This window comes from Portunus trituberculatus, chromosome 37 (genome assembly GCF_017591435.1).
Source record: "Portunus trituberculatus isolate SZX2019 chromosome 37, ASM1759143v1, whole genome shotgun sequence".
NCBI lineage: Eukaryota > Metazoa > Arthropoda > Malacostraca > Decapoda > Portunidae > Portunus > Portunus trituberculatus.
Genome location: NC_059291.1, coordinates 3,256,687 through 3,281,686, shown reverse-complemented (window position 1 = coordinate 3,281,686; position 25,000 = coordinate 3,256,687). Strand labels below are relative to the sequence as shown.

Sequence of the window (25,000 nt, the reverse complement as noted above, 5' to 3'; positions counted from 1 at the left end):
AGACTGTTGTGATTACGTATGGTCTCACTGTTGTCGCCTCGGACTCGAATGTTTACTCATGATGGTGCAAAGAGCTTCATGTCAATTAGTGCGTGGGTGAAGATAAAATGTTCCCGACATTCTCTTGTGAAACATAATGATTGATGGTGCAGCACTAGCGCGTCACATGCTGAGATCTTATGGCTCCTCTATGCTGCAACACACACACACACACACACACACACACACACACACACACACACACACACACACACACACTTACCGAAGACACCTAAACGGTAGTTCAAGGCGACCACAACAACGTCCTTTTCCATCAGAGGCTTTGGTGACGAACCATAATCTTCAGCTGAACCGATGATGAAACCTCCACCGTGAATATACACCATCACGGGGAGATTGGAAGAGTATGGCTGAAAAATGTGTAGTTGACGGTAACTTTGAAACACACACACACACACACACACACACACACACACACACACACACATCGGGTATGTATGCAGTATAATAGGTATTGCGCTATATGTTGTAAATTGCGTAAATTATATCAAATGGATATTGCACTATAGATTGAAAATTATGTTAAAGAACAGTGCTCTCATTCTGTACCCTAGGCGTGTAGACATTAAGGTAGAGACAGTCTTCCTGGCCGACTACTTTCTGATCCAAGAAATTAGTCTGGGGACACTTTTGAATAGGCAGCGTTCCGTTCCTGACGCCGCTCCAGGCAGGGGCAGGCTCGGGGTCCTGTGAAAAGGTAAAAGACACCCGATAAGTGTAGGGTAAGGTCTGTCTTACATGCTGTGCTGTGCATTGTAGGAAAACAGTTCGCTGTCGCAGCTGAATCTTAGCGATGCCTCTCACCTTGAAACGAAGGGCTCCGACAGGTGGTTTGGCGTAAGGAATGCTCTTGAAGGTGTAGTACACACGGCCGTTTGTTGTCTCCTCCCGCGAGCCCAGGATGGTACCCTGCTTCAGCGTTGCCTCTACCGTGGACTGCTCAGCCCCGGTCACCGCCACCGTTGCCGCCACCACCACCGTCACCAACAGTAGCATGCTATAGAAGATGAAGTATGTGAACAGCGAGTCACATACTCCTCCCTCACTCAAACAGTGTATGTTATGATACGTCTTCAACCCCTTAAAAATGCCACTAAAATGTGTATGATAAGGACATCATCAGAAGAGGCATTAGATATTTTCCTACTTGTAGTAGTATATATATATATATATATATATATATATATATATATATATATATATATATATATATATATATATATATATATATATATATATATATATATATATATATATATATATATATATATATATATATATATATATATATATATATATATATATATATATATATATATATATATATATATATATATATATATATATATATATATATATATATATAATTATTTGGATAGATGAGCACTCGTGCCAGTACCAAAGCTTTCATGCTGAAAGTACGGGCTCTGGTGACAATACAGAATGGTAAAATGAGGAAATATTCGGACGTAAGGTGAGCTTCATTTGGCCCACATCACCACACTATTGACACTGTTATCGTACTACTTCAGAAGTAAAGAGTTACTGTTTACGGCTGAAGAAGCCTTATCTCCCTTTGCTTCATTATATAGTTGTTGGTAGAGGTGGGTATGGCCACGTAATTATGATCAAAAGACATAAAAACTATAGACTTGCTATATTTCTCTTGTTTCTGGCATTTATTGCCACTATAATACGTTCTGTGCCTACAGCAGCATTCAGTAACGATCCATTGTCATTCAGTTTACTCCTAAGATATATCAGTCGTTTTCGTGCTGTGTACTTCCTTAAATGAGTCTACAGCAGAAGCTTCTCAGCCGCTAACATGACTATAACGTGCACCTTCGTATCATCCAGATCATGATCCGGATCACTCAGGTCAGAGCAGATCTATTGGTCAAGATGATAACCAGAGCACAGACCACGCCACCAGATCAATGATGTATTATTGTGAAGTTGAAATTTGAAGGAAGTAACAAATTAATAAATGGCATTATGTCGCAATGTTATGACATCGAAAATTGCGATTCTTTAGAGATTTTTTAAACATTATTTCTTAATATTTGCAATGTCTGTTGTCAGTGAGACGAACCATGGTGTTACCTTACTTTGTAGCAAAAGGAAAAACAAACAAAATTCTCTCTCTTATGTCGTAACACAGATATCAAAAGTAAGATAGTGTTAGCGACACCTTTTTACACTACTATCTCGTGTTGTATCTCGCGTGTGTCGTCTGAATGGACTTGCCCTTCCTTCAAGGGTGCAAGATTGCTTCCAAATGATTGGTATAAAGTAGAAGGGGACAAGGAATCTGTTGCTTATGAAGATCCACTAAATGTTACTTTCGAGTGCTCTTATCTTTGCTGCTCCCTCACAATGATTGGCAGCGTGGGGAGAAGGGAAACACCGCGGTGCGTAACCACTTCTATTGAATAAGTAGGTATCATTGATGGTAATTATCTGCTCGAACCAAAATAAACTTACTCATGGAGGAGATAAATAGTTAACTGTAAAAGTAAAAAAAATATACATATGTGAAGTTAATAAGTAAAATTTAGTGTCTGACTCACTTGCACTGAGGAAATGTTGTCGCTGCTGTGGTAGGAGCGCGACTGCTGGTGACATAACCCATCCTCCTCAATCTATGCCTTTTCTCTCTCTCTCTCTCTCTCTCTCTCTCTCTCTCTCTCTCTCTCTCTCTCTCTCTCTCTCTCTCTCTCTCTCTCTCTCTCCTACATTTCCTGTTTTATCATGAGCATTACAGTGTGAATTGTTACTGAGGCAATGAAAGGGTGGTGTTAAGGTCCATATGGGGAGGAAAAGTGATGGATAGCTGGGAGAGGGAGATAAGGAGAGGTGTCGCCTACCACTGAATCCGTCCAGTAGTTGATATTTATGTTAGGCACCACAACGTGATTGATGAAGTCACCAAGAATGGGGGTGAATGTGCTTATCCCTTGTTACTTTGGATTAGTTCTTACCTCGCTGTGTTCTGTAGAATCGTGCGTCGTGTGTTTTCTAGTGTTTAGGTAATTATGAAATCTGAACATTATAAAACATGCAAATGCTTACACCAGACATGAGCATGACTATGATTACTAATCAAAGAGATCATAATCCATGGCTATGATTACGTAATCATAATCAAATCATAATCAAAAAGCATAAGATTTGTGTAATCATAATCAAATCGTAATCAAAATTTCTCTGCAGTTATAACCATAATCAAATCATAATCATATTTTTTCTTGATAATAATCATTGATTAAAATGTGATTATTGTGATTATTTATTTGTAATTTCCATGACACACTTTACTTTCAAATCAAAGTATGTTTTGAAAGCATTGGCACTGTCTCATGTTTTTATTTGCATGCTTTTCTACCATGATATAGGGGAAGGTGTGGTAAAGTGGACCAGTGGTGCAAAGTTGACCACCCTTGCCTCTCTCACCAAAACCAATGGTAAGAAATTTCAAAGAGCAGCTGCAATATCTTTCGGTAACATAACGCAAATCACACATAAGCTTTGGTACTGAAAGAAAATTTTATTTTAACAGAAGGGATCTAAGTTGAGACTTTTGTAATACTTGAAATTTAGATACCTTTGTAGTTATATCAAGTTTTGTTGTGATAATTTCTAAAGAACAGTGGTAATATTGCTGATATAAGCAAGGCTGGTGTGAGAAATGAAAATGCCTAGCCACAGGGCTACATAATATTATTTAAGCATGTTGTCTAAGTATCATTCGTGGAACTGGTTACAACTGTGTGTGTGTGTTTACCTAGTTGTGAGATACAGGAAAAGAGCCACACTAGGCTCGTGCTGTCCAACCTGTCTATGTGCGCAACGACTTTACTTGCTTTCGTGCCTACGCTCTTGAATCTTCCGAGTTTTCCATCATCTGCCTTCGTCTCAATAACTAAACTCTCTAACTAAATTTATCTGAGCTGTCTAGCTCTTCCCTAACTTCCCTAAATTTTTTGACTATTTAACTTTCGAAGTGGAGCACACTCTGTCCCTCTATCCTTTTTGCAGAGATTTCTATCCTTCCATCCTTGGAGATTTTAATGTTCATCCCCAGCTTTGGCTTTCCTCTCCCTTTACTGACCATCCTCGTGAACTAGCCTTCAACTTTGCTATCCTCCATTACCTAGAGCAACTGGTGCAACACCCTACTCGTATTCCTGACAGTCATAGAGATACGCCCAACATTCTTGACCTTTTCCTCATCTCTAATCCTGCTGCTTATGCTGTTACCTTATATTCTCTGTTGGGCTCCTCCGATCACAATCTCATATCTGTATCTTGTCCGATTTCTCCAATCCTTCTTGAGGATAAAAAAAAAAAAACTCAATTCCTCCATCTATCAACTCGACACAACCTTCCAGACAACTGTCCCCTTTTCTTCAAAGACACTCAACTGTCCTCCTCTTCTACACTGAATATCCTCGGGCTATCCTTTCCTCATGATCTAAATGGAAACTTCACTTATCATCTCTTGCTAAAACTGTTTCTATGAAGTTAGGCGTTCTGAGGTGTCTCCGCCAGATTTTCTCGCCTCCCCAACTGCTAATTCTATACAAGGGCCTTATCTCCCTGGAGTACTCTTTACATGATGGGGGGAGGGGGTTTCACTCACGCAGCTTTATTAGATGGGTCGAATCAAGAGCTTTTCGTTTCATCAATTCTCCTCTTTTAACTAACTGTCTTCAGCCTCTTTCTCACTGCCGGAATTTTGCATCTCTTGCTGATCTTGCTAGCAAACTGGATGCCTCCCCTCCTCCTGCGGCCTCGCTGCACAAGGCTTTCTTCTTCCTCTTATCCCTATTCCGTCCAACTTTAATGCAGGAGTTAACCAGTACTCTCAGTCTTTCATACCTTTCTCTAGTAAACTCTGGAACTCTCTGCCTGTGTCTGTATTTTCAACTTCCTATGACGACTTTATTCAGTAGGGAGGTTTCAAGACATTTATCTATATTCTTCGGCTAATTCTATTTGTTCTGTAAGGAGACTGGCAAAGGAGTGGACTTTTTTTCTTTACATTTTTGTTGCCCTTGGCCAGTTCTCTCTTACATAAAAAAAAAAAACTAATAGATAAATTTAGTTGCCTATTTTTTAGATATTGTACCGTACTTAATCATTGCTTTTTTTATAAATAGTCACAGCGAAATCTAATTACAATCATAGTCTAATCATAATCATGTACAAAAAGAAAAAAAAATAATCATGATAAAAAAACAGCGACACTCAAGTATTTATAATCAAATCATAATAAAAAACAAGTAATCATAATCTAATCCCAATCAAAAAAGTATTCTAGACCACAATCAAAATCAAATCCTAATAATTTTTCATAATCATGTCTGAGTTACACAGACCTTTGAGAGACTGGAGTGGTGACGTACAAAAAAGCGTGTCTTGTGGTTTTGCCGCCGCCCCTAGACCGATTAACGACTGTCGACAAGGTCACTTTGTGCTTCATAATGGTGACGGCTAAATTTTTTCCGTGTTAGCTACACTCACCAGCGTATGAATGTATCTCTGAATGTATGTCTCTGTTTGCGTGAGTAGACAAGTGAGAGCTTGTTTCTAGGAAGAAATAATACTTATAAAAAACGTATAGTATATTGCAGGTCATAATGACTATTTTGTCACTTCCAGTAAATACCCATTGTAAAGTTTCCTGTTGTGTTGCGTGAGGTGACGTAATGAGGCAAGCTCCGCCCATTTCCGCCACACCCAGTTATCGACATACATACGTACATGCAGTCATATTGTTACCTAAGAAAATCATCTCTTTACAGTACAAAATTATTAAAAAATGTCTCATCCTCTCCCTTTCGTATGTGTGTGTGTGTGTGTGTGTGTTTCACTGTTTGATCTGCTGCAGTCTCTGACGAGACAGCCAGACGTTACCCTACGGAACGAGCTCAGAGCTCATTATTTCCGATCTTCGGATAGGCCTGAGACCAGGCACACACCACACACCGGGACAACAAGGTCACAACTCCTCCATTTACATCCCGTACCTACTCACTGCTAGGTGAACAGGGGCTACACGTGAAAGGAGACACTCCCAAATATCTCCACCCGGCCTGGGAATCGAACCCGCGTCCTCTGGCTTGTGAAGCCAGCGCTCTAACCACTAAGCTACCGGGTGTGTGTGTGTGTGTGTGTGTGTGTGTGTGTGTGTTGCTTGCTTGATTCCAGTTAGAAAATATTTTCCTAGAGACGAAGAATATTCCGAGACATTTTCTCTCTCTCTCTCTCTCTCTCTCTCTCTCTCTCTCTCTCTCTCTCTCTCTCTCTCTCTCTCTCTCTCTCTCTCTCTCTCTCTCTCTCTGGATTTTCATATGTTATTCAAATAAAACTTAAGCTGAAGTCGAAGAAAATTCCTACATAAGAGGTTCCTCCTATGTATCTCAGAAACAGAAATGCAGGTGTGGGCTCAACACTCCTTAGCGGTCCTATCTTTATTTTTTTCTTATTTTAGATGTATACTAAAGTATATTTTATAACGAACAGAACTTAGATAGGTATATGAAATAATATGCTTAACTCCTTAGAGCTCTTATATATATGCTTTTACGTACTAGTCGTGTTCTATAGTCGTCTTAGTTCGTTGATGAGATGCATAAGCGAGGATCAGAGCAGTCGTTCATTAGAGTGGAGTGGTTGGGCAGGGTGTTACGGGCAAGTGGGTAACCAGTCACTCTCTCGTCTTACAGGAAATGGTCAGGGTGGTTAGGGTAGAGTAGTTTTTTGGTTTTAGTTGGTAAGGAATTCTATAAATCAAGGTTGTGCCAATGAAAGAATATGAAATAGTTATATGTTAGGCCTACGTACATGTTGTTCTTAAAGATTTTTTGTTACTGAATCATATATTGTCGGTATATTGGGGAGGAGAATTACTGAATGGAACAGCTTCCTCACTGTTATCAATGTGAATTGTATAGCTGAGGGCAGGAAATGGCTTGGCCTTCATGGTAGTAAACTAGAGACATTTCCGTATCTTATCACTTGGAGGGCTTGATGGGGGCGGGGATGAGGAGCAGGTAGTGGAGAGACTTCTTGGTCGCCATTGGAATTCACCTGAAGCAAAAAGTACTATTGGTTGGTTTCCTGAAGAAGGGAGGTAATTGACGGGCTAAACTTTCTCTTCGAGGAGTTGCATCCAAGTAAATGATCTGTTACCATTCCGAGAAGAGCGAAAACAAGAGTCTGCACGCACCCCGTGGAGACAAAGTTGATCCAGAGGGTCACGAGGTATTGTATCTCCTCCGCACGTCCCACCACTGCAACATAAAAGCATTGGTTATACTCGCAAACTGAGGTTTCCCTGCAGAATGGTATCCTCGCAACTTGACCTTCACTGAATGTTTTCCACCGTGAGAGAGAGTCTGCATGGTTTTCTAGAGTTTCTGATCATACAGTCGTGGTGGTTGCCGCCTCACTATCAGTCTCGCTCCATAATCTCGTCGGTCCTTCACGATGCACGCCGTAACTAATGGTGTCTAAGGTTTTTTTTTTTTTTTTGCAACACTTTCACGCCATTCAGGCGCTAAAGTAGTGGTTGCCAACCTGTGGTACGCGTTCCACTAATGGTACGCGAATGCCTTTCTGGTGATACATGACTTACGGGATCATATGTGATTTTTTGTTAGATCAAATTCATTAATTTCTCGGAAAAAAAAAAAATATTATTGCCTTACACAAGATAATCTGGCTTTGATCAGCTGGTGGAGAAGAAAAAGATACATCCATTGCATTGAATTAGAATTGTGTTCCTTCCTTGTTAGTTCATTTGTGTGTTCTACTTGTAAATAAATTGATATTTGATGGAATTGAGTTTTTCTAGAACCAGATGATACGCAGGGACTGCACGGGACCTCCAAGTGGTACTCGCTCAGGAAATGTTTTGGAATCAGTGCGCTAAAGTTATTCACTGTGGAGATCCTTGTCATGCAAGCTGCACCTCAACAGTGGTAGTGAAGTACTGAGAAGGCGCGTTAGCAACAGTCACGCCTTCACTAACTTTCTCTTTTCATGATGTCACCGTCAACGTCACGAGGGAGCTGCCGCATTGGTGAAGCCCGTAAAGGAAAGTCTTGGTGGGAGATGCTTGGCTTGGAACTCAGCCGTCTGATTGCTGGCATTCTTGAACATCCGGTCTCCAAGAAGCTATAAAGGAAGGTGGAAAAAATATGCATTGTATATGTTGTCAAATTGTCATGATGAATACATGTTCTAGATGAATTTGCCAAAGAAGAAATTACAACGCACACACACACACACACACACACACACACACACACACACACACACACACACACACACACACACACACACACCGTGTAGTGTAGTGGTTAGCACGCTCGACTCACAATCGAGAGGCCCGGGTTCGAGTCCCGGAAAGCGGCGAGGCAAATGGGCAAGCCTCTTAATGTGTGGCCCCTGTTCACCTAGCAGTAAATAGGTACGGGATGTAACTCGAGGGGTAGTGGCCTCGCTTTACCGGTGTATGGAGTGTGTGATGTGGTCTCAGTCCTACCCGAAGATCGGTCTATGAGCTCTGAGCTCGCTCCGTAATGGGGAAGACTGGCTGGGTGACCAGCAGGCGACACACACACACACACACACACACACACACACACACACACACACACACACACACACACACACACACACTTGACACAGCCTTTCAGACAACTGTCTCCTATATTTCATTGGTATTCATTTATTCTCATGAACATGCTCACTAGAAAAAATAATATAATGTACATCTTCCAACTTAGTGTCCTTTGTTCCATCTGCCGGTAGTTTTTGTCCTCCTAGCGGCTTCCTCTATAAAGAGACCTTAATCGCCATATGATGTTGCTCCCATAATGAGGATGCTCAACTTGCAAAGCCATGCTGAACAAGCCGAAATTCATCATCGCATCTCATCGATGCATCACCACAAATCTTTTTATTCTCATACTCATTGCCAATAATGGTGCATATCTTTGTTTGTTGTACCTGCATTTCCATTCATTGTTACTGCTATGAATTCAGTAAATCCACTCTTCTCGATGCACAGGAATCTACGAATTTTCATCCCTATTATGTTAACGTTCACCTTATCAATGCAAAAGTTGATTATTACCTAGACTTCGCACCTTTTGCTGGTAAGCTCTGGAACATACTTGTTTTTCTGAGTAATGGCGGTGATACACAGGAATACAGTAGATCTGTTGTATCACACATATATATATATATATATATATATATATATATATATATATATATATATATATATATATATATATATATAATTTCGGTAATAACACAAATAATCTGGCACTGTAATGATGTGTAAAATATTTTAATTATTCTTTGTTTTCAAGCTTGTGTGACTGACATGCTTACCAATATCTCGGTACAAACATTGATGGGGTTACCAACTTCTTGGTACAAGCAGTTCTGAAGGGAAGCACAAAGGAAAAAATCATTCATAGATTTCCGATTGGGAAAAAAACGAATTGACTGGCCAATAATTTGACCGTCAGCCTTTCCGCTGCCAACAAAGAGGTGCACAGATTACACTCTTCCTATCACTGGTATGAAATATGTCCACTATCCGGTCACCTCTACCAGTCTTCATGCGTAGCAAACCACCCACCAGTTGTTCTTTTAAACTTTTTTTTTAACTCTCTCTCTCTCTCTCTCTCTCTCTCTCTCTCTCTCTCTCTCTCTCTCTCTCTCTCTCTCTCTCTCACACACACACACACACACACACACACACACACACAGAGAGAGAGAGAGAGAGAGAGAGAGAGAGAGAGTTAAAAAAAAGTTTAAAAGAATAACTAAAAATCTATTGTGTTCGTGGAGGCCCAAGAGAAAAATACGGCCCGGTAGCTCAGTGGTTAGAGCGCTGGCTTCACAAGCCAGAGGACCGGGGTTCGATTCCCCGGCCGGGTGGAGATATTTGGGTGTGTCTCCTTTCACGTGTAGTCCCTGTTCACCTAGCAGTGAGTAGGTACGGGATGGGATGTAAATCGAGGAGTTGTGACCTTGTTGTCCCGGTGTGTGGTGTGTGCCTGGTCTCAGGCCTATCCGAAGATCGAAAATAATGGGCTCTGAGCTCGTTCCGTAGGGTAACGTCTGGCTGTCTCGTCAGAGACTGCAGCAGATCAAACAGTGAATTACACACACACACACACACACACACACACACGAAAAGAGACTCAATTATGTAACATCACGCCAGAAAGAATAACGATGACGTCCCCAGCCATCATTATGTAATGGTCGGGTATCGAGACGGAAAGAACTAGTGGGGAAGGAGGTAGGAAGAGCCTTGCTATGGAGGACAGCTCAAGGACAAAGTATGGTGTGTTGTAACGAGGTGATGTCCTCTGGAGATTAACGTCTCCTGCCAGCAAGTCATCTTTCTTAGTGGTTTTTGTGGGTGTGTTGGTCTACCCACATAAGGTTAGGAAGGAGAGGGAGCGAGGTTTTTGCCATGGGGATGCTCACGTAGACGGATGGATAAAGGTCTGAAAAGTTAAGATGGGTTATGTGTGTACATCTTGATAAAAGTAATGACTATAAAATGATGATATGTCCGCACACGAGACTAATGTTCTCATGAAAGGGTTGGCCGAGACAGGGCTTTCATGCATAAATGTTACACTCGCACACACACTCACAAACATTCCCTCACATCTCCACCTTAATCCTTACCGCTACATTACGTGAGGGTCATTGGCCCAGTTTAAGCAGCATATGATGATGATGATGATGATGATAGCGATGATAATGATCGTAGTAATGATCCTACTACTACTACTACTACTACTACTACTACTGATAATGATGATGATAATGATAATAATAATAATAATAATAATAATAATAATAATGACAAATAATAATGTTGCTGTTGTTGCTACTGTTGGTGTTGTTACCAGTGCTGCTGTTGCTGCTGCTACTACTATTGTTATTGCTGTTGTTATCACTTATTATTGTTGTTATTGTTGTTATTATTATCATTAAGATTGAAAATATGAGTCAATAGTAAATAAATAACACACACACACACACACACACACACACACACACACACACACACACACACACACACACACACACACACACACACACACACACACACACACACACACACACACACACACACACACACACACACACACACACACACACAAAAGAGTCATAAAAATAGATCAAATAAAATAAAAAGACAGTTTTCCTCAGACTTTATTTGCAAAAGCTTCATTTCTCAAGATTGACCCGCATCTATGGACATGCAAACTTCAACCTTACGCTGTCGTGTTAGAGGTATAAATATTTCCTACAATCTTCACACTACGAGAGGCGATTTTGTTACGAATCTATAACAAAACCTGTGTCCTATTGCGGCAAGGTTCGCTCACCTGGGCACGTGTTCCACTAATTAAAACCGTGCTCAGGTGTGCGGGAGAAGGTTATCCCACAGACCTAGAGAAATATAAGTTTGTATTATATCATGTTATAGGTATATATATGTACTTAGTCATATAAAGTTAGAGATGATAAACTTTTCTTTCTATTTTATTGTTATTATTATTATTATTATTATTATTATTATTATTATTATTATTATTATTATTATTATTATTATAATTATTATCATTTATTTCTCTTTAACACCAGAATTACATGTTCTAAGGCGTTGTATGTGTTCTCACAAAAAATGCAAGTTTGTTTTTATAGTAAGGCGGCCATGTTGTGTGTGTGTGTGTGTGTGTGTGTGTGTGTGTGTGTGTGTGTGTGTGTGTGTGTGGGTGGGTGGTGGGTGGGTGGGTGTGTATGTGGATTTGGATAGCTATCAGTATGTTTGTGTGGGTGTTTCTGCGTAGTTTTCATGCTATGGTGTGATTTCCCTAGTGCGTTATGATTATCTGGTGTGTCCATGTGGATGGTGAGGGTATAGTGTCGGAGGGTAGTAAGGGTTTGGGGAGAACCAGGTGTGAGATGTCATTGTACGGCATCATGTGGCCCTCTGACTCCCATGACGCACCCTCCTTATGAACAAGAGGAGCCGGTGCAGCTTAAGGTGAGGTGCTGAATGTCACAGTTGGCAGGAAAAGGTGTGGTAAAATGACTCAAACCTTTCAGTGCTCGGAATTACATTTTAGCGAAGTAAAATATCAGGTGAGGTAAGAAGTATCATATTACCATTAAAAGTCAGAGGGTTAATTGTGTGTGTGTGTGTGTGTGTGTGTGTGTGTGTGTGTGTGTGTGTGTGTGTGTAGATGAACTGTGTGTGTTCATGGGTAGCACGTGACCTGTGCAGTGCTTAACAAGAGGCAAAAACCATATCGCAGTTATTTTTTTTTTTTCTGTATCACGCAGTACCTGCTTACCAATACCATACATAGTTATACATATTATATAGAAGTTATATATAAGTCTGGATATACGGTCTATATAATATGTACGTACATGCATCATAAATAGTCGTACTTTTTTTACTTCGATAATATAAGAACGATAACCTTTATCTTTATATTAAACTGTACTATAAACAATTAACATTTCTCTTCACAACTTGGCAAGAATAACAATTGGGTTTCTGGTCTCGCTTTACAAAACACGTGTTCAAATAAAATATATGCGGTCAGTCAGTCACTCGAGCAACACTTAATATTAAATATGTGTTGTGCTTCAACAATACAGTGATGGGAGGAGGACTCTTCTGGGCTGGGAAGGTTTGGTTAGGGACAGAAGTTAGTGGGCGGTTGAACTCCTTTATACTGGCATTAGGTATCTAGGAATAAAAGAAGCTGGAGGAAAGGATATACATAATGTACAAACGGCGGTATATTTCCTCATATTTGTTAAGAAAGATGAAAGATTACAGTGTGCTTATAGAAGGCAAAATATCCGGAAAGTTAAGAGTATAGACACGTTTAACCCCTTCAGTACCGTGACAAGTCTTCATATTTATTCAGCTTATCACTTAGTGATTTTATACACCTTCAGAAACTTATGTTGGAATCAAAATAGTGAAAACACTGTTCATTAATCTTTTGAGCTCCATACACGCTTGGTAACATCAATGAAATAATCTAATCATACTCAAACTCGTAGCAAAAATACCTCCCAGTACTGAAGGGGTTAAGATGGTGGGTGGGGGTTGAGACAAATTCTATAGGGCCACTTAAGAGATAAAGTAATGGAAGTTAGGAAATTAAAGGAAACATTTAGGAATTTATAGGAGACAAGAGATTCGGAGTCAGTGTAGGAAAGTTATAGGCTGGTGTTGGTATGAGTTGTGGGGCGAGTCAGTGGAATATCAATGTGACAGGGTGGAGAGAAAGGAAGGCTTGGTGTGGAGGGGAGGCTCAGTTGTCCACTAACACTAAGGGTGAAGTGGAGAGCATAGTAACAGTTGCTATCAGGTTGTGGATTTATGTGTGTGTGTGTGTGTGTGTGTGTGTGTGTGTGTGTGTGTGTGTGTGTGTGTGTGTGTGTGTGTGTGTGAGAGAGAGAGAGAGAGAGAGAGAGAGAGAGAGAGAGAGAGAGAGAGAGAGAATTAGAGTATATAGATTGTGTCTTTTGTATTGATTTTTTGCTTTTTCTTCTATTCATTATTATTTTTTTTGTCTTTTTGTTTAAACATGTTTTGAGCAAATATACTGTGAAACTATAATAATGATAATGCTGGTAATGATGATAATCATAGTAACAATAGTAGTAATAATGGTAATAATAATGTTAATAATGATAGCTAAGATAATGATGAGAATAAACAATAATAATATTGATAGTAATAATGATAATAATAATGATAATAATAATAATAATAATAATAATAATAATAATAATAATAATAATAATAATAATAATAATAATAAAAGAAGAAAATAACTAATGAAAATGATAAAATAATAATGATAATAATAATAATAATAATTATTATTATTATTATTATGATTATAGTAATATTAATGAAAAAATAATAATAATGATATTAATAATAATAAAAATTATAATAAAAGGATAATAATGATATTAAAAGTAACAAAACAACATCAACAATAATAATAATAATAATAATAATAATAATAATAATAATAATAATAATAATAATGATAGTAATAATAATAACAACAATAACCAATATAATGTTGAAACAAACAATCACATTAAAATATAGATAATGTGTAATAATAGCAATAATAATAATAATAATGATAATAATAATAATAATAATAATAATAATAATAATAATAATAATAATAATAATTAATAATAATAATAAAAATAATAAAAGATATAATAATAATGTTGATAATAATAATGATATTAATAGTAATAATACAAAATAATAACAAGATTCTTTTATACTCTTTAGAATCACTTGGAAGCTTGAGTTCAGTGGCGTCTGTTCGGGACAACACTGATACAAGCTGCTCTCTTTCCTTCCTATATATGATTTGTCTCACACCGAGAAGCTGGCCATCAAGACATGACAGTGGCCCTTGCGTCAGTGTTACCATTCTAGTAATAAGATTGAAAGGAGAAGGAAAAAGCTTCAAGTAATTATTGTAACAGTTACATATACATCTTCTAACAATGTTCTTCACCTTCTTTTATCTTCCCATCTAAGCATAAGAATAGTATCAAGACGTTTGAGTGTCCGAAAATAAAAAAAGATGTGCCTCTGCTAAAGGTCAAGATACTCTTCATATATCTACAGGCTGCTAGAATTGTCTGTGGGCGCTCTCGGTCTCAATTAGGCCACTGGTGACGTGTTGGGCTGGTCCTCTCATAGACACTAGTACTTTTCAAAGGCTACAGAGATCATTAGTCATGTTCCTACTGGTGTTCCATTGATGACACAGAGTGGTTAGTAGACTACCAATCGAATAATGAAGGCGTCCTTGAAAAAGCTCCACTAATTTCCTCTGCTGATTGTTGTAAGTACCTAGGTCAGGCAAGACTTGGAGAAGTGTTAGGATGCAAATTGTAGACTCCCGGCTCTAGTGGAAGTTATGGGGATTCTCAAGAGTGTTTCGTGGCTCTAGTGTTAGTTCAATGAAGAATTTGTATACTATAAATTAGAGAGAAAAAAACTCCCTTGAGAATCCGATTAATTATCTACATGGTCTTTGAAAATCGTCTTGATGAGGGAACACATTGATTATGAATACGGCATTTGTGAGAGTGACGATGTTGGAAGTTTTGTAGAAAGCCACCATGAAGGGAGGACATTCAGATCCACTTGAAAATACTCGCCTAAAAAATAAACCTAACCCTCCGGCAGCTGACAGTGTGGCGGGTCGGGGCTCACTCCCTTAGTCATTGAAATATATTAGCTACTTGAGCGGTGGCGCCTTCTTGCCACCCTCACTGTTGTCTCTGTTGTTGCTAGCTGTGAATGTAATGCGCTGAGTCTTGATATTTCCTACGGTATGGTAAAATATTTGTTAGTAACTAGTAGGACAAAACGTGTGTGTGTGTGTGTGTGTGTGTGTGTGTGTGTGTGTGTGTGTGTGTGTGATTTGGTAAAAGCGCTTCTTTTTGCATACACACTCTCACTTTCGCGTCATAATACTACAAAATGGCTACAAAATCGTTCATTGAGAGAGAGAGAGAGAGAGAGAGAGAGAGAGAGAGAGAGAGAGAGAGAGAGAGAGAGAGAGAGAGAGAGAGAGAGAAAGAGAGAGAGAGAGAGAGAAACAATAATGCTCTATCTACAGCGATGCCAGTTTCCTAATACGTGTCGCTAACCCAACGCGACGCACACCAGTGGCTCACTCAGATTCATTGACGTACTTAACACTACATGCGCCTCTCTACGCGGCCTATCTACAAACGCGTCCTGCCTCTCTACGCGACTCGCTCTACTCAACACGACACACTAACGCTTAAATCCTCGCGGTTCACTCTAGCCGTCCACTGTACACGTTAAATACTCGCACTTTGGCTCCATCATTTTCTAATTCAATCTTGGCAGTTAGTGGCTCCTTCACACACTTGCCACTCCAAGGACTCGCAGCCGTGATTCGTCCTCCTCCTCGTTCCATTATTGTCAGTTTCTGTAATATTCTCAACGTAGCCATGCAAGACATCGCCACTGCTGTGTGGGTTGGATCCTAACAAAGACCTGCTGAAGGTTGTGCTTTCCGACACCATCAGATAGACGACGTAGAGAAGTGAAAAAAGGTCTGAATGTTTCATCTTTTGTCTTGTTTCCGAAATCGTTCCTAAATTTGAAACTTTTCTCCTCCTCCTCCTCCTCCTCCTCCTCCTCCTCCTCCTCCTCCTCCTCCTCCTCCTCCTCCTCCTGCTTCTCCTCCTCTTTATGTGATGAACAAGGCACCTCGCCAACAAAGAAATTACTTTAAAATTAGAGCTGTGATTTTTCCAGTATGCAGGCAGCTGAATGCTCCACCATTATACTAAACACCATAATTTCTGCCGCTCACACATCACCTAGTACGTCAACTTCGTCTCCCGGATATGGAGCAAGTTTTTTTCTTTGTTTGTGTAGTTGAGGGCGTGTGAAGGTTGGTTACTATGTGCGTGACCGGAGGTGTATTTGTCCTGAATGCGAGTTAGCGTGGCGTTCCGGTGGCTGACCTTCACTCGACGGATGTGATCATCAACGAGAGACATCAACGAGCACCTCATTGTGAGAAATAGTGTCCGGCGGCTGTTTTGTTGCTATGAGCCCTGTGTGCACCACGTAACGCCTACAGCTGGGTGTACATGTGGGTGTGTACACGGTCGGACTCATTTGGTGGGCGAAGGAGGATGTCCTGAGAAGTGGGAGACTTTGACGCTGCTGCTGTGGTTGGCTCCTGCACGGTCCGGTGAACAACACCGCCGCTGGCCCCGACGGGAGGCGACGGGCAAGGTTGCGTTGGACTGTAGGCTTGTGGGACTGGGCTGGGCGTGGACCTGATTACTTGCTGGGGACTGGGACTGGGACTGGGACAGAGTCTTTGAGCACCACAGGAGTCACCACCCGAAGATGAGTCCGCCACAAGGAAATGTGGCGGTGCGGTGGTGGAGGTGGGGGAAGGAAGGCCGCTGGGGGCGCTAGATTGGGAGGGCGGCGCCGGGAGTGAAAACTGGGGTGTGGTCATATGGGGAGTCACAAACTGTGGCGTTGGGTTGGGCGTAGGCGTCGGGGAGTAATAGGTGTGGGAGGACATGGTGGTGGTAGGCGTGAGGGCGCGGGTGAGGGCGTCACGCAGCATGTCCCTCAGCTCATTACGCAGGCTGCTCACGATCTCCTTGCGTAAGTAGTCCATCTCCTGCGGCGCCAACAGACACCCTGTCAGGTTACCTGGCGCAGGAATGACAAAAGTATGAGTGGAAAGTTGTATTGCATTGAGCTTTCTATCTTTCTATCAATGTGCCTGGCTACATGCCTGTCTGTTTATCTCTTCATCCATATATCTATCCACTTATCTACCATCCATGTATAAGTCAGTTTTTGCCTTTTCTTATATATAAAGCAATCACTTAGCATATTTTGTTAATAAATTAATTTACAAATATGCATACACATACCTTATCTACCTATCCATAACCATCCATCTCTCTCTCTCTCTCTCTCTCTCTCTCTCTCTCTCTCTCTCTCTCTCTCTCTCTCTCTCTCTCTCTCTCTCTCTCTCTCTCTCTCTCTCTCTCTCTCTCTCTCTCTCTCTCTCTCTCTCTCTCTCTCTCTCTCTCTATCTATCTATCTATCTATATATATATATATATATATATATATATATATATATATATATATATATATATATATATATATATATATATATATATATATATGTATACATACATACATACATACATACATAATGCACTGATATACCTATTCATTCTTCCGTATCTTATCATGCCTGTCATCTACCTGTGAGTTCCTGTATCTTGTAGTCAAAACCCAGCCATCCATAGACACAGACGTAAAGTAACCACACACTAGAACCAAGCACTTTTGAACACCAGACACCAGCCTTCAGCGGGACGTTGTTGTGATTAGAGTGATGAGTAAATGCGATGCGACTCTATGCAGTATTTTGAGATGCAGACTACATAAAAAATAAACTCGATCTATAGCGGTTCTGCTAGAAAAAAAAGGAAAAGAAAAGAAAAATATACAAGAGCATTTCGTTGTCGTGGTGTGCTCTGTAGATCCGACATGAATGGAGAAATTTAAGGAGAAAAATAAAGGAGGTATATATATATATATATATATATATATATATATATATATATATATATATATATATATATATATATATATATATATATATATATATAAAGTATCCCATGCGAGTACAAAAGCTCCGTCTTGAGATAGAAATTTTCGTAACAGGAAGAAATAAGAAGATGCCCCAATTATCATCCGACTCATTAACTTTCTTGTACCGTTCCAGTTATGTGGAAAGAGAAGAGGCTGTACATAAGTATTAATTAGCCTACTCTAAAGCCCCTCAGATAAAAGTAACTGGAAACTCTATGGGCAGGCTGGGAATGCCGCGTTAGAGAGAGAGAGAGAGAGAGAGAGAGAGAGAGAGACTAAAGCTAAGTATATTTCCATTCTACAGGCGGCAGCATTCTATATTAACCAAAACAAACCACATCACTGGGCATCAACAAAGGAGGATGAGTGCGGGCAGTCTCTGTGTTGCATGGCTGAGGCGATGCACAGAAGAAGAAGGAGGAGGAGGAGGAAGAAGAGGAGAGGCTCGTGTGTGCTTGGTATAGTAACAAGGGAAAACAAGAGCAGGATCAAATTTATGCGAATGTTGTTAAAAGTACGGTTATAGCAGATAATTAAGGGTTTGCGTGCTATAAGATACGTATATAGGAGATGAGAGAGAGAGAGAGAGAGAGAGAGAGAGTGTGTGTGTGTGTGTGTGTGTGTGTGTCGATGAGCACGTGCGAGGGAAGGAGGACATACATACCAGCGGGAAGGAAGCTCATTGGTGGAGGAAGACCAAGTGATAATAAGTGAAAGAAAGATATTCTAATTGAGACAGAAATCGACTCTCCTGCAGCTGCTCTTCACTTCCGCCCAACACGCGCATCAATAAGCCGCCTGATGCTCCACAAAACCGCCCAATACTCCTAAATTGACGCTAAATGTTCCATATACTGTTGTTATTATTGTTATTATTATTAATATTATTATTATTATCATCATCTTCGTTATCATAGCTTTTGTAATTATTGGTTTCTTAGTTTATACTATGAGAATGATTCTATTCATTTTATTCTTTATTTTTTTCGAAATTCCGCGCCTTTAAGAGCTCCGTAACACCTGAAGAAGTGCTAATTAAAGTTTTTAGAGACTTATTACTTCATGTCACAGCTGCCTCACTTACTGATGTTTATTAATGCTTATTATTTCTCTAATCTCATAGCTGCCTCACTCATTAATGTTTATCAGTACTTATTACTTTCTTCATCTCACAGCTGCCTCTCCCACTTATGAGCGAAAGTAAAGTGGAGAAAAGGAAACGTTCGGTAAAATATCGTGAGGAAGGAAAAGAAAAAAAAAAGAATGACTAAAATCCTTGTGACGTGACATTGCGTGACATCTGCAGCGTAGTCTCTCATTGCGCTCAGTGATCGTGTGAGCGTTACGTTACGGATGTCATAGATTGGGCTCGGTTCCGGTTTAGAGAAGAGGATGAGTACTGGAGGCGGAGGGGAGGGGAGGAGTTAGAGGAAGAGAAAGCGAATATTTGATCACGCGTTTTGTTGTCATTGTTGATGTTGTCGTTGTCGTTGTTGATGTTGATATTGTTGTTGTTTTCTTTGGTTTTATTATTATTATTATTATTATCATTATTATTATTATTATTATTGTTATTATTATTATTATTATTGTTGTTGTTATTATAATCATTGATATTATATAATATTTTTGTTATAGTTGGTTGTAGCTTAGTAGCAGTAGCACTACTACTACTACAAGTAGTAGTAGTAGTAGTAATAGGAGTAGTAGTAATAGTAGTAGTGTAGTTGTAGTAATAGTAGTAGCATATGTAATATATATATATATTTTTTATTTATACCATGTGGGCTTTTCAAGGGAATTTCTGGGCTAAAGGGGATACTTTTTGTGGTACCTCCTATCTCAAAGCCCACCCGCTAGGAAACCGTTGCCCCGAGTGAGGAAGCCCAACCCACACTCGGACCGTGGACAGGATTCGAACCCGTGCGCTTGGAGACCCCTCGGACCCCAAAGCACGCATGGTTCCACTGTACCACGGCGGCCTCTATATTTATAATTACTCTTAGTTTTACTCGTTTTTCTGTGTAAGATTCACTTGATGGGTGATATAAGCTATTGGACGTCCGAGATTGTGGCCACTTAGAAGGAAAAAAAGATACAAGGCAATAGAGCAGAGACGTGAATGAACGCTAGTGTTAATTAGTAGCAGGACGGCGCGCTCTCTCCATCTTGAGACGAAGGCTTGATTAGCAGAGTCAGTCGGGCGACGATGCCTAACCATAAGCCAGGGAAAGGAGGCCCATAATTCTGTTTACATATTTTTCTTAGTACTTTCTCTTCTTAATCTTCCTTTGATCTTCGTCTTTCGTGTCTAAGAGGCTTGGCTTATCACGATTAATGAATTCCCACCATCACCACCACCACCACCACCACCTACGGCCTATTTAAGCTTAGTGGTCGTTCCCTTGTTCCCCTCATTTCCCCCTGTGCCGCGGCGCCTCCCATGAGACCCACCTTGCGAGTAGGTGAGGTTGCAGGGGAGGGAGGAGGCCGGAGTGACGGTAATGTCGACGGCGGCACCGAGCGAGGCTGAAGCGTCGCGGCCCAGCATTCCCAGGTCCACCGAGTGTTGTTGGATGATACCCAGCCCGCTGGCCCCGCTGCTCAGCCCCGGCTCGACTCCTGCGCGGCGGCGGGGAGGGAAGGGAAGCGGGAAAGGGAGTGGAATGGAAGGGAAGAGAAGGGTAGGTTTTGGAACGAGGGAGGGAGTGGGATTTGTTGGATGGGGATGAAAAAGGACAATTAGAGTGAGAGTGAAAGGAAGGTATGATGAGAGAAAAAAAAAAAAAAGAGGGAGGGAAGGGTGGAGGGAAAGAGGGAGATGTAGGCAGGGAGGATGGAAGAAATGCAAGGCTGAGAAGCTTGCTAAAAAGCGAAGGGTCAGCGTAGACTATGGATGAAGCCTTTGGTTACTGCTGATGATGATGCTACTACGTATATTGTTGGTGTTATTGATGTTGTGGTAGTTGTTATTGTTATAATTATCATTATTATTATTATTATTATTGTTATTATTATTATTATTACTATTATTTTTCTTTTCTTTTTTTATTATTATTACTGATATAACATTTACGTAATTTGTTTATATCTTCGAACCACAAGGAAATTTAGAAACGTACTCAATCATTCAAATTGAATTTTTTTTTTTCATATCACAAATTAAATCATAATTTCCTCACTGTTTTTCAGACGCTAACGTATTTCTGGCCTAGAAATAATATTCCTCATCAACGGAAGCAAACAAGTGTCTGCAAGAATAAATATATGTTTGCAACACCAGTTGTGTTGCAAATACCGAGATTCGTCCAGCGTCAATACTTGAAAGTTCTGAAAATTCTCATTGCCTTTGTCTTGTCTTGTAAAACGACGAAGTTCATAGTTTCACAATCAACGAAAAAAAAAAAAAAACTAGCGAAATTCAGATACTCTTTCTCTTCTTGTCTGAAGAATCATACGAAGAAATATTCGTCTGTGAAACTGGTAAGGAAGCTCAACTATCAAAAAAGAAAATGAACAAGTAAAAAGAAAAACAAAGCGTGTGAGGGAAGGTTTTGGCCAGCTTTGTTTTCTGGCTGTGATCTATATTCTTTTCTAACAGAGATTGCATAGAGAAAAGAAGGGTGTTGTCAAGGTGGACCTGTACAATAGTGAAGAAAAAAAGGTATAGAGGGTATTTCTAGACTTAATTTTTCAACCCTATTTTTGATGGTTGATTGATTGATTAATTTTGATGTAGGCGCCGCAACTATTTATTTTTTATTTATTTATTTTTTTTTTTGATGGATCATAAGATGAACAGAAGAAAGAAAACAACTGTAACACCAGCTTTGTGGGAGTAAAGTGTGCTGTAAATAATGGAAAGCTTGTAAAGAAACTAAAGATAAAAGAGAGCATTTGTCAGTAAGGGAAAGCTTGATGTAGGCTTCAGGGCAAGATATTCTCTCTCTCTCTCTCTCTCTCTCTCTCTCTCTCTCTCTCTCTCTCTCTCTCTCTCTCTCTCTCTCTCTCTCTCTCTCTCTCACACACACACACACACACACACACACACACACCAAGGACTACTAAACGCTCTTGAAAAAAAAAAAGAAAATCCACACTAATGCCAATCCAGATACAAAAAAAAAAAAAGCAGAGTAGGAAAAAATATGAAATAATCCACATTTAATGTGAATCGAGTTATTTGGATCATCTGGTGTTATTATTCACCTTTCCTGAATTGAATTATGCTCATGATGGACAGGGCGAGGGACGGGAGGAGAGTGAGGTGCAATGTGAAGGTATTTAATTGTATTTAGCTGTGTGCCACTTCAAAGGATAGATGAGAAAGGGGTCATGGTTGTTTTGCTCTGTTGGGGGAAGCTTGTGCTCAGTTGGTTGGTGGGAGGGCTAGTCCAGGGAGGCAGTGAAGGTCATCAAGTGTCCTCTTTGATCCATTCTGAGGAGAAAACATGAAAACAAACTTGTACGGCTATTGTGTGCGGGAGATATCACACGTGGCTGCACACACTACAGGGACCAACTTCAAGCAGGGTCATCACCACAGGAAGGGTGGGAAATTATGAAAGAGAATTACGATTTGTATAAAAAGGATGAATAGTGTAGTATTGAGACACGAATGTCAAATAAAACTGCCAGCATATCAATATTAGTAAAACATGGCAGTATTTGAGGGACCAGAACTGCCTTTAAAGGGGATGGAACCGTCCACTCGTGCATCTGGAATGTCGAAGGACGGTCATGGATTTCCTGGAAGGTTCTGAGAGGAAGGCATGAAACGCAAACTAAAATTGCACACAGTCAGGGAAGGATAGTCCGTGAGGCCTGAATGCGTCAGGTCTTCCTTGTATAGATTTAAAACATTCTCAGGAGGAGTGAGTATTGATTAGTGTGAGTGTGAGTGGCACGCTGATGAGGCAAAGTGTGTAGTGTTAGGCGAGTTGGAAGTCAACTGGCGTAATGTTGTGTTCCCGAGTCTTCCTTCATTCGTTCATTAATCGCAACGGAAAACACAGCAGACCTGCACCTGACTAGACAGCTTTCATAACATGTATCTTCCCCTAGCGCACCAACCTGCATCGTGGAGGAGTCTAGGAGATACTTCAAACAGAATATGTAGACAGTCGTGCAAGTGACGAGGCTTGATCGGACGCCTTTTTCTTCTTGAATCATTGAGTTTACTAAATTTCCTTGTGGATTTTGTTATTATTATTATCATTATTATTATTATTATCATTATTATTATTATTATTATTATTATTATTATTATTATTATCATTATTACTATTATTATTACCAGTCATTATCATAGTTATTATTATTATTATAGATCCCTTCCTTGCCGCGTGATACCTTGCGTCTGAGAGCAGGCCGGACAGGGCGCGGCAGGGGTAGTTACTACTACTGGGTTGCCTGAGGCTCCCCCCGCCGTCCCTCCGCTCTCCGCCTCCCGCCCTCGACTGCCGACCCGACCACTCTGCTTGAGGAGGCGCAGGATGTCCTTCTTTATGGAGTCCATCTGGCCGTACGCCCTCGCCGTTTCTCGCTTTCTGTCCTCCCGCAGCTCATACCTGTGAGTAAACACCTGGTTGGCACATGGCCGGAAACAAAGTGAAGGCCCCGCACGACTGAATAACTCAAACAAACAGAGGGAAGGTTGCATGGCGTTATATAAACATTGCACAGAAAGACAATGCTGACATATGCCAACTCTGATAAGACAGTGTCATAATAGTTTATGAGCTACTTTGTATCGAACAGCCAAGAAATTGTCATCCAGTCCTCATGTTTCTTCGTAAAGGTAAAGACGATTCCCAAATAACTTGAGATGATGGCAATACGAAGATTTTCCGATTTATTTAGATATGCAAGATTGAATCACTAAATCTACAAAATTAATAATGAAACAACCTTATAGGATGTGTGTGTGTGAGAGAGAGAGAGAGAGAGAGAGATTTGAGTTTAGTGTCAATTCTACCTGAGACTCGAGATGTCTTGCTTGATCTCCAGCAGGTCATCCTCGTTGACCCCGTCCTGGCGGTGCTGCTTCTTGGTCTGGTGGATGTAGCGGGACACCAGCCGCCGCATCACCTCGGCGTACCTGCTGTGTTTCCCTGGACGAGGCGCGTGCTGCCCGCCCTGGGGGAAGACGCGTACATTGCCTCGCTTATTTCATGTGTGTGTCTGTGTGTGTGTGTGTGTGTGTGTGTGTGTGTGTGTGTGTGTGTGTGTAATTCACCTCGGTCGTCTGCTGGTCACCCAGCCAGTTTTCCCCATTACGGAGCGAGCTCAAAGCTCATAGACCGAGAGCTCATAGACCGATCTTCGGGTAGGACTGAGACCACATCACACACTCCACACACCGGGAAAGCGAGGCCACAACCCCTCGAGTTACATCCCGTACCTATTTACTGCTAGGTGAACAGGGGCCACACATTAAGAGGCTTGCCCATTTGCCTCGTCGCTTTCCGGGACTCGAACCCGGACCCTCTCGGTTGTGAGCCGAGCGTGCTAACCACTACACTACGCGGTGTGTAGTGTGTGTGTGTGTGTGTGTGTGTGTGTGTGTGTGTTTCACTGTTTGATCTGCTGCAGTCTCTGACGAGACAGCCAGACGTTACCCTACGG

General features: G+C 40.7%; 2 protein-coding genes across 10 annotated transcripts in view; both read right to left on the bottom strand.

Moving 5' to 3' along the window:
- The window catches only part of LOC123514098 (juvenile hormone esterase-like), a 7,297-nt gene extending 4,569 nt beyond the window's left edge, over nt 1-2,728 (bottom strand). The window contains exons 1-4 of the mRNA XM_045271732.1: nt 2,631-2,728; nt 865-1,057; nt 610-747; nt 263-410 (exon numbers count right to left, since the gene is read on the bottom strand). Coding sequence (XP_045127667.1) covers nt 263-410; nt 610-747; nt 865-1,057; nt 2,631-2,692 — 541 coding nt within the window. The 5' untranslated portion in view covers nt 2,693-2,728. The remainder of the gene's footprint in view (nt 1-262; nt 411-609; nt 748-864; nt 1,058-2,630) is intronic.
- Nucleotides 2,729-15,567: 12,839 nt separating this feature from the next.
- Nucleotides 15,568-25,000, bottom strand: part of LOC123514084 (transient-receptor-potential-like protein) — a 180,884-nt gene continuing 171,451 nt past the window's right edge. For 5 of the 9 annotated variants that reach the window (XM_045271704.1, XM_045271698.1, XM_045271700.1 and 2 more), the window contains 4 exons: nt 24,351-24,511; nt 23,726-23,943; nt 20,828-20,995; nt 16,408-17,410 (listed from right to left, as the gene is read on the bottom strand). In XM_045271704.1, the coding sequence (XP_045127639.1) occupies nt 16,812-17,410; nt 20,828-20,995; nt 23,726-23,943; nt 24,351-24,511 (1,146 nt within the window). In that variant the 3' untranslated portion in view covers nt 16,408-16,811. Of the gene's footprint in view, nt 17,411-20,827; nt 20,996-23,725; nt 23,944-24,350; nt 24,512-25,000 lie in introns of all 9 variants that reach the window. The other 4 variants (XM_045271705.1, XM_045271707.1, XM_045271701.1 and 1 more) reach the window with 2 other exon arrangements.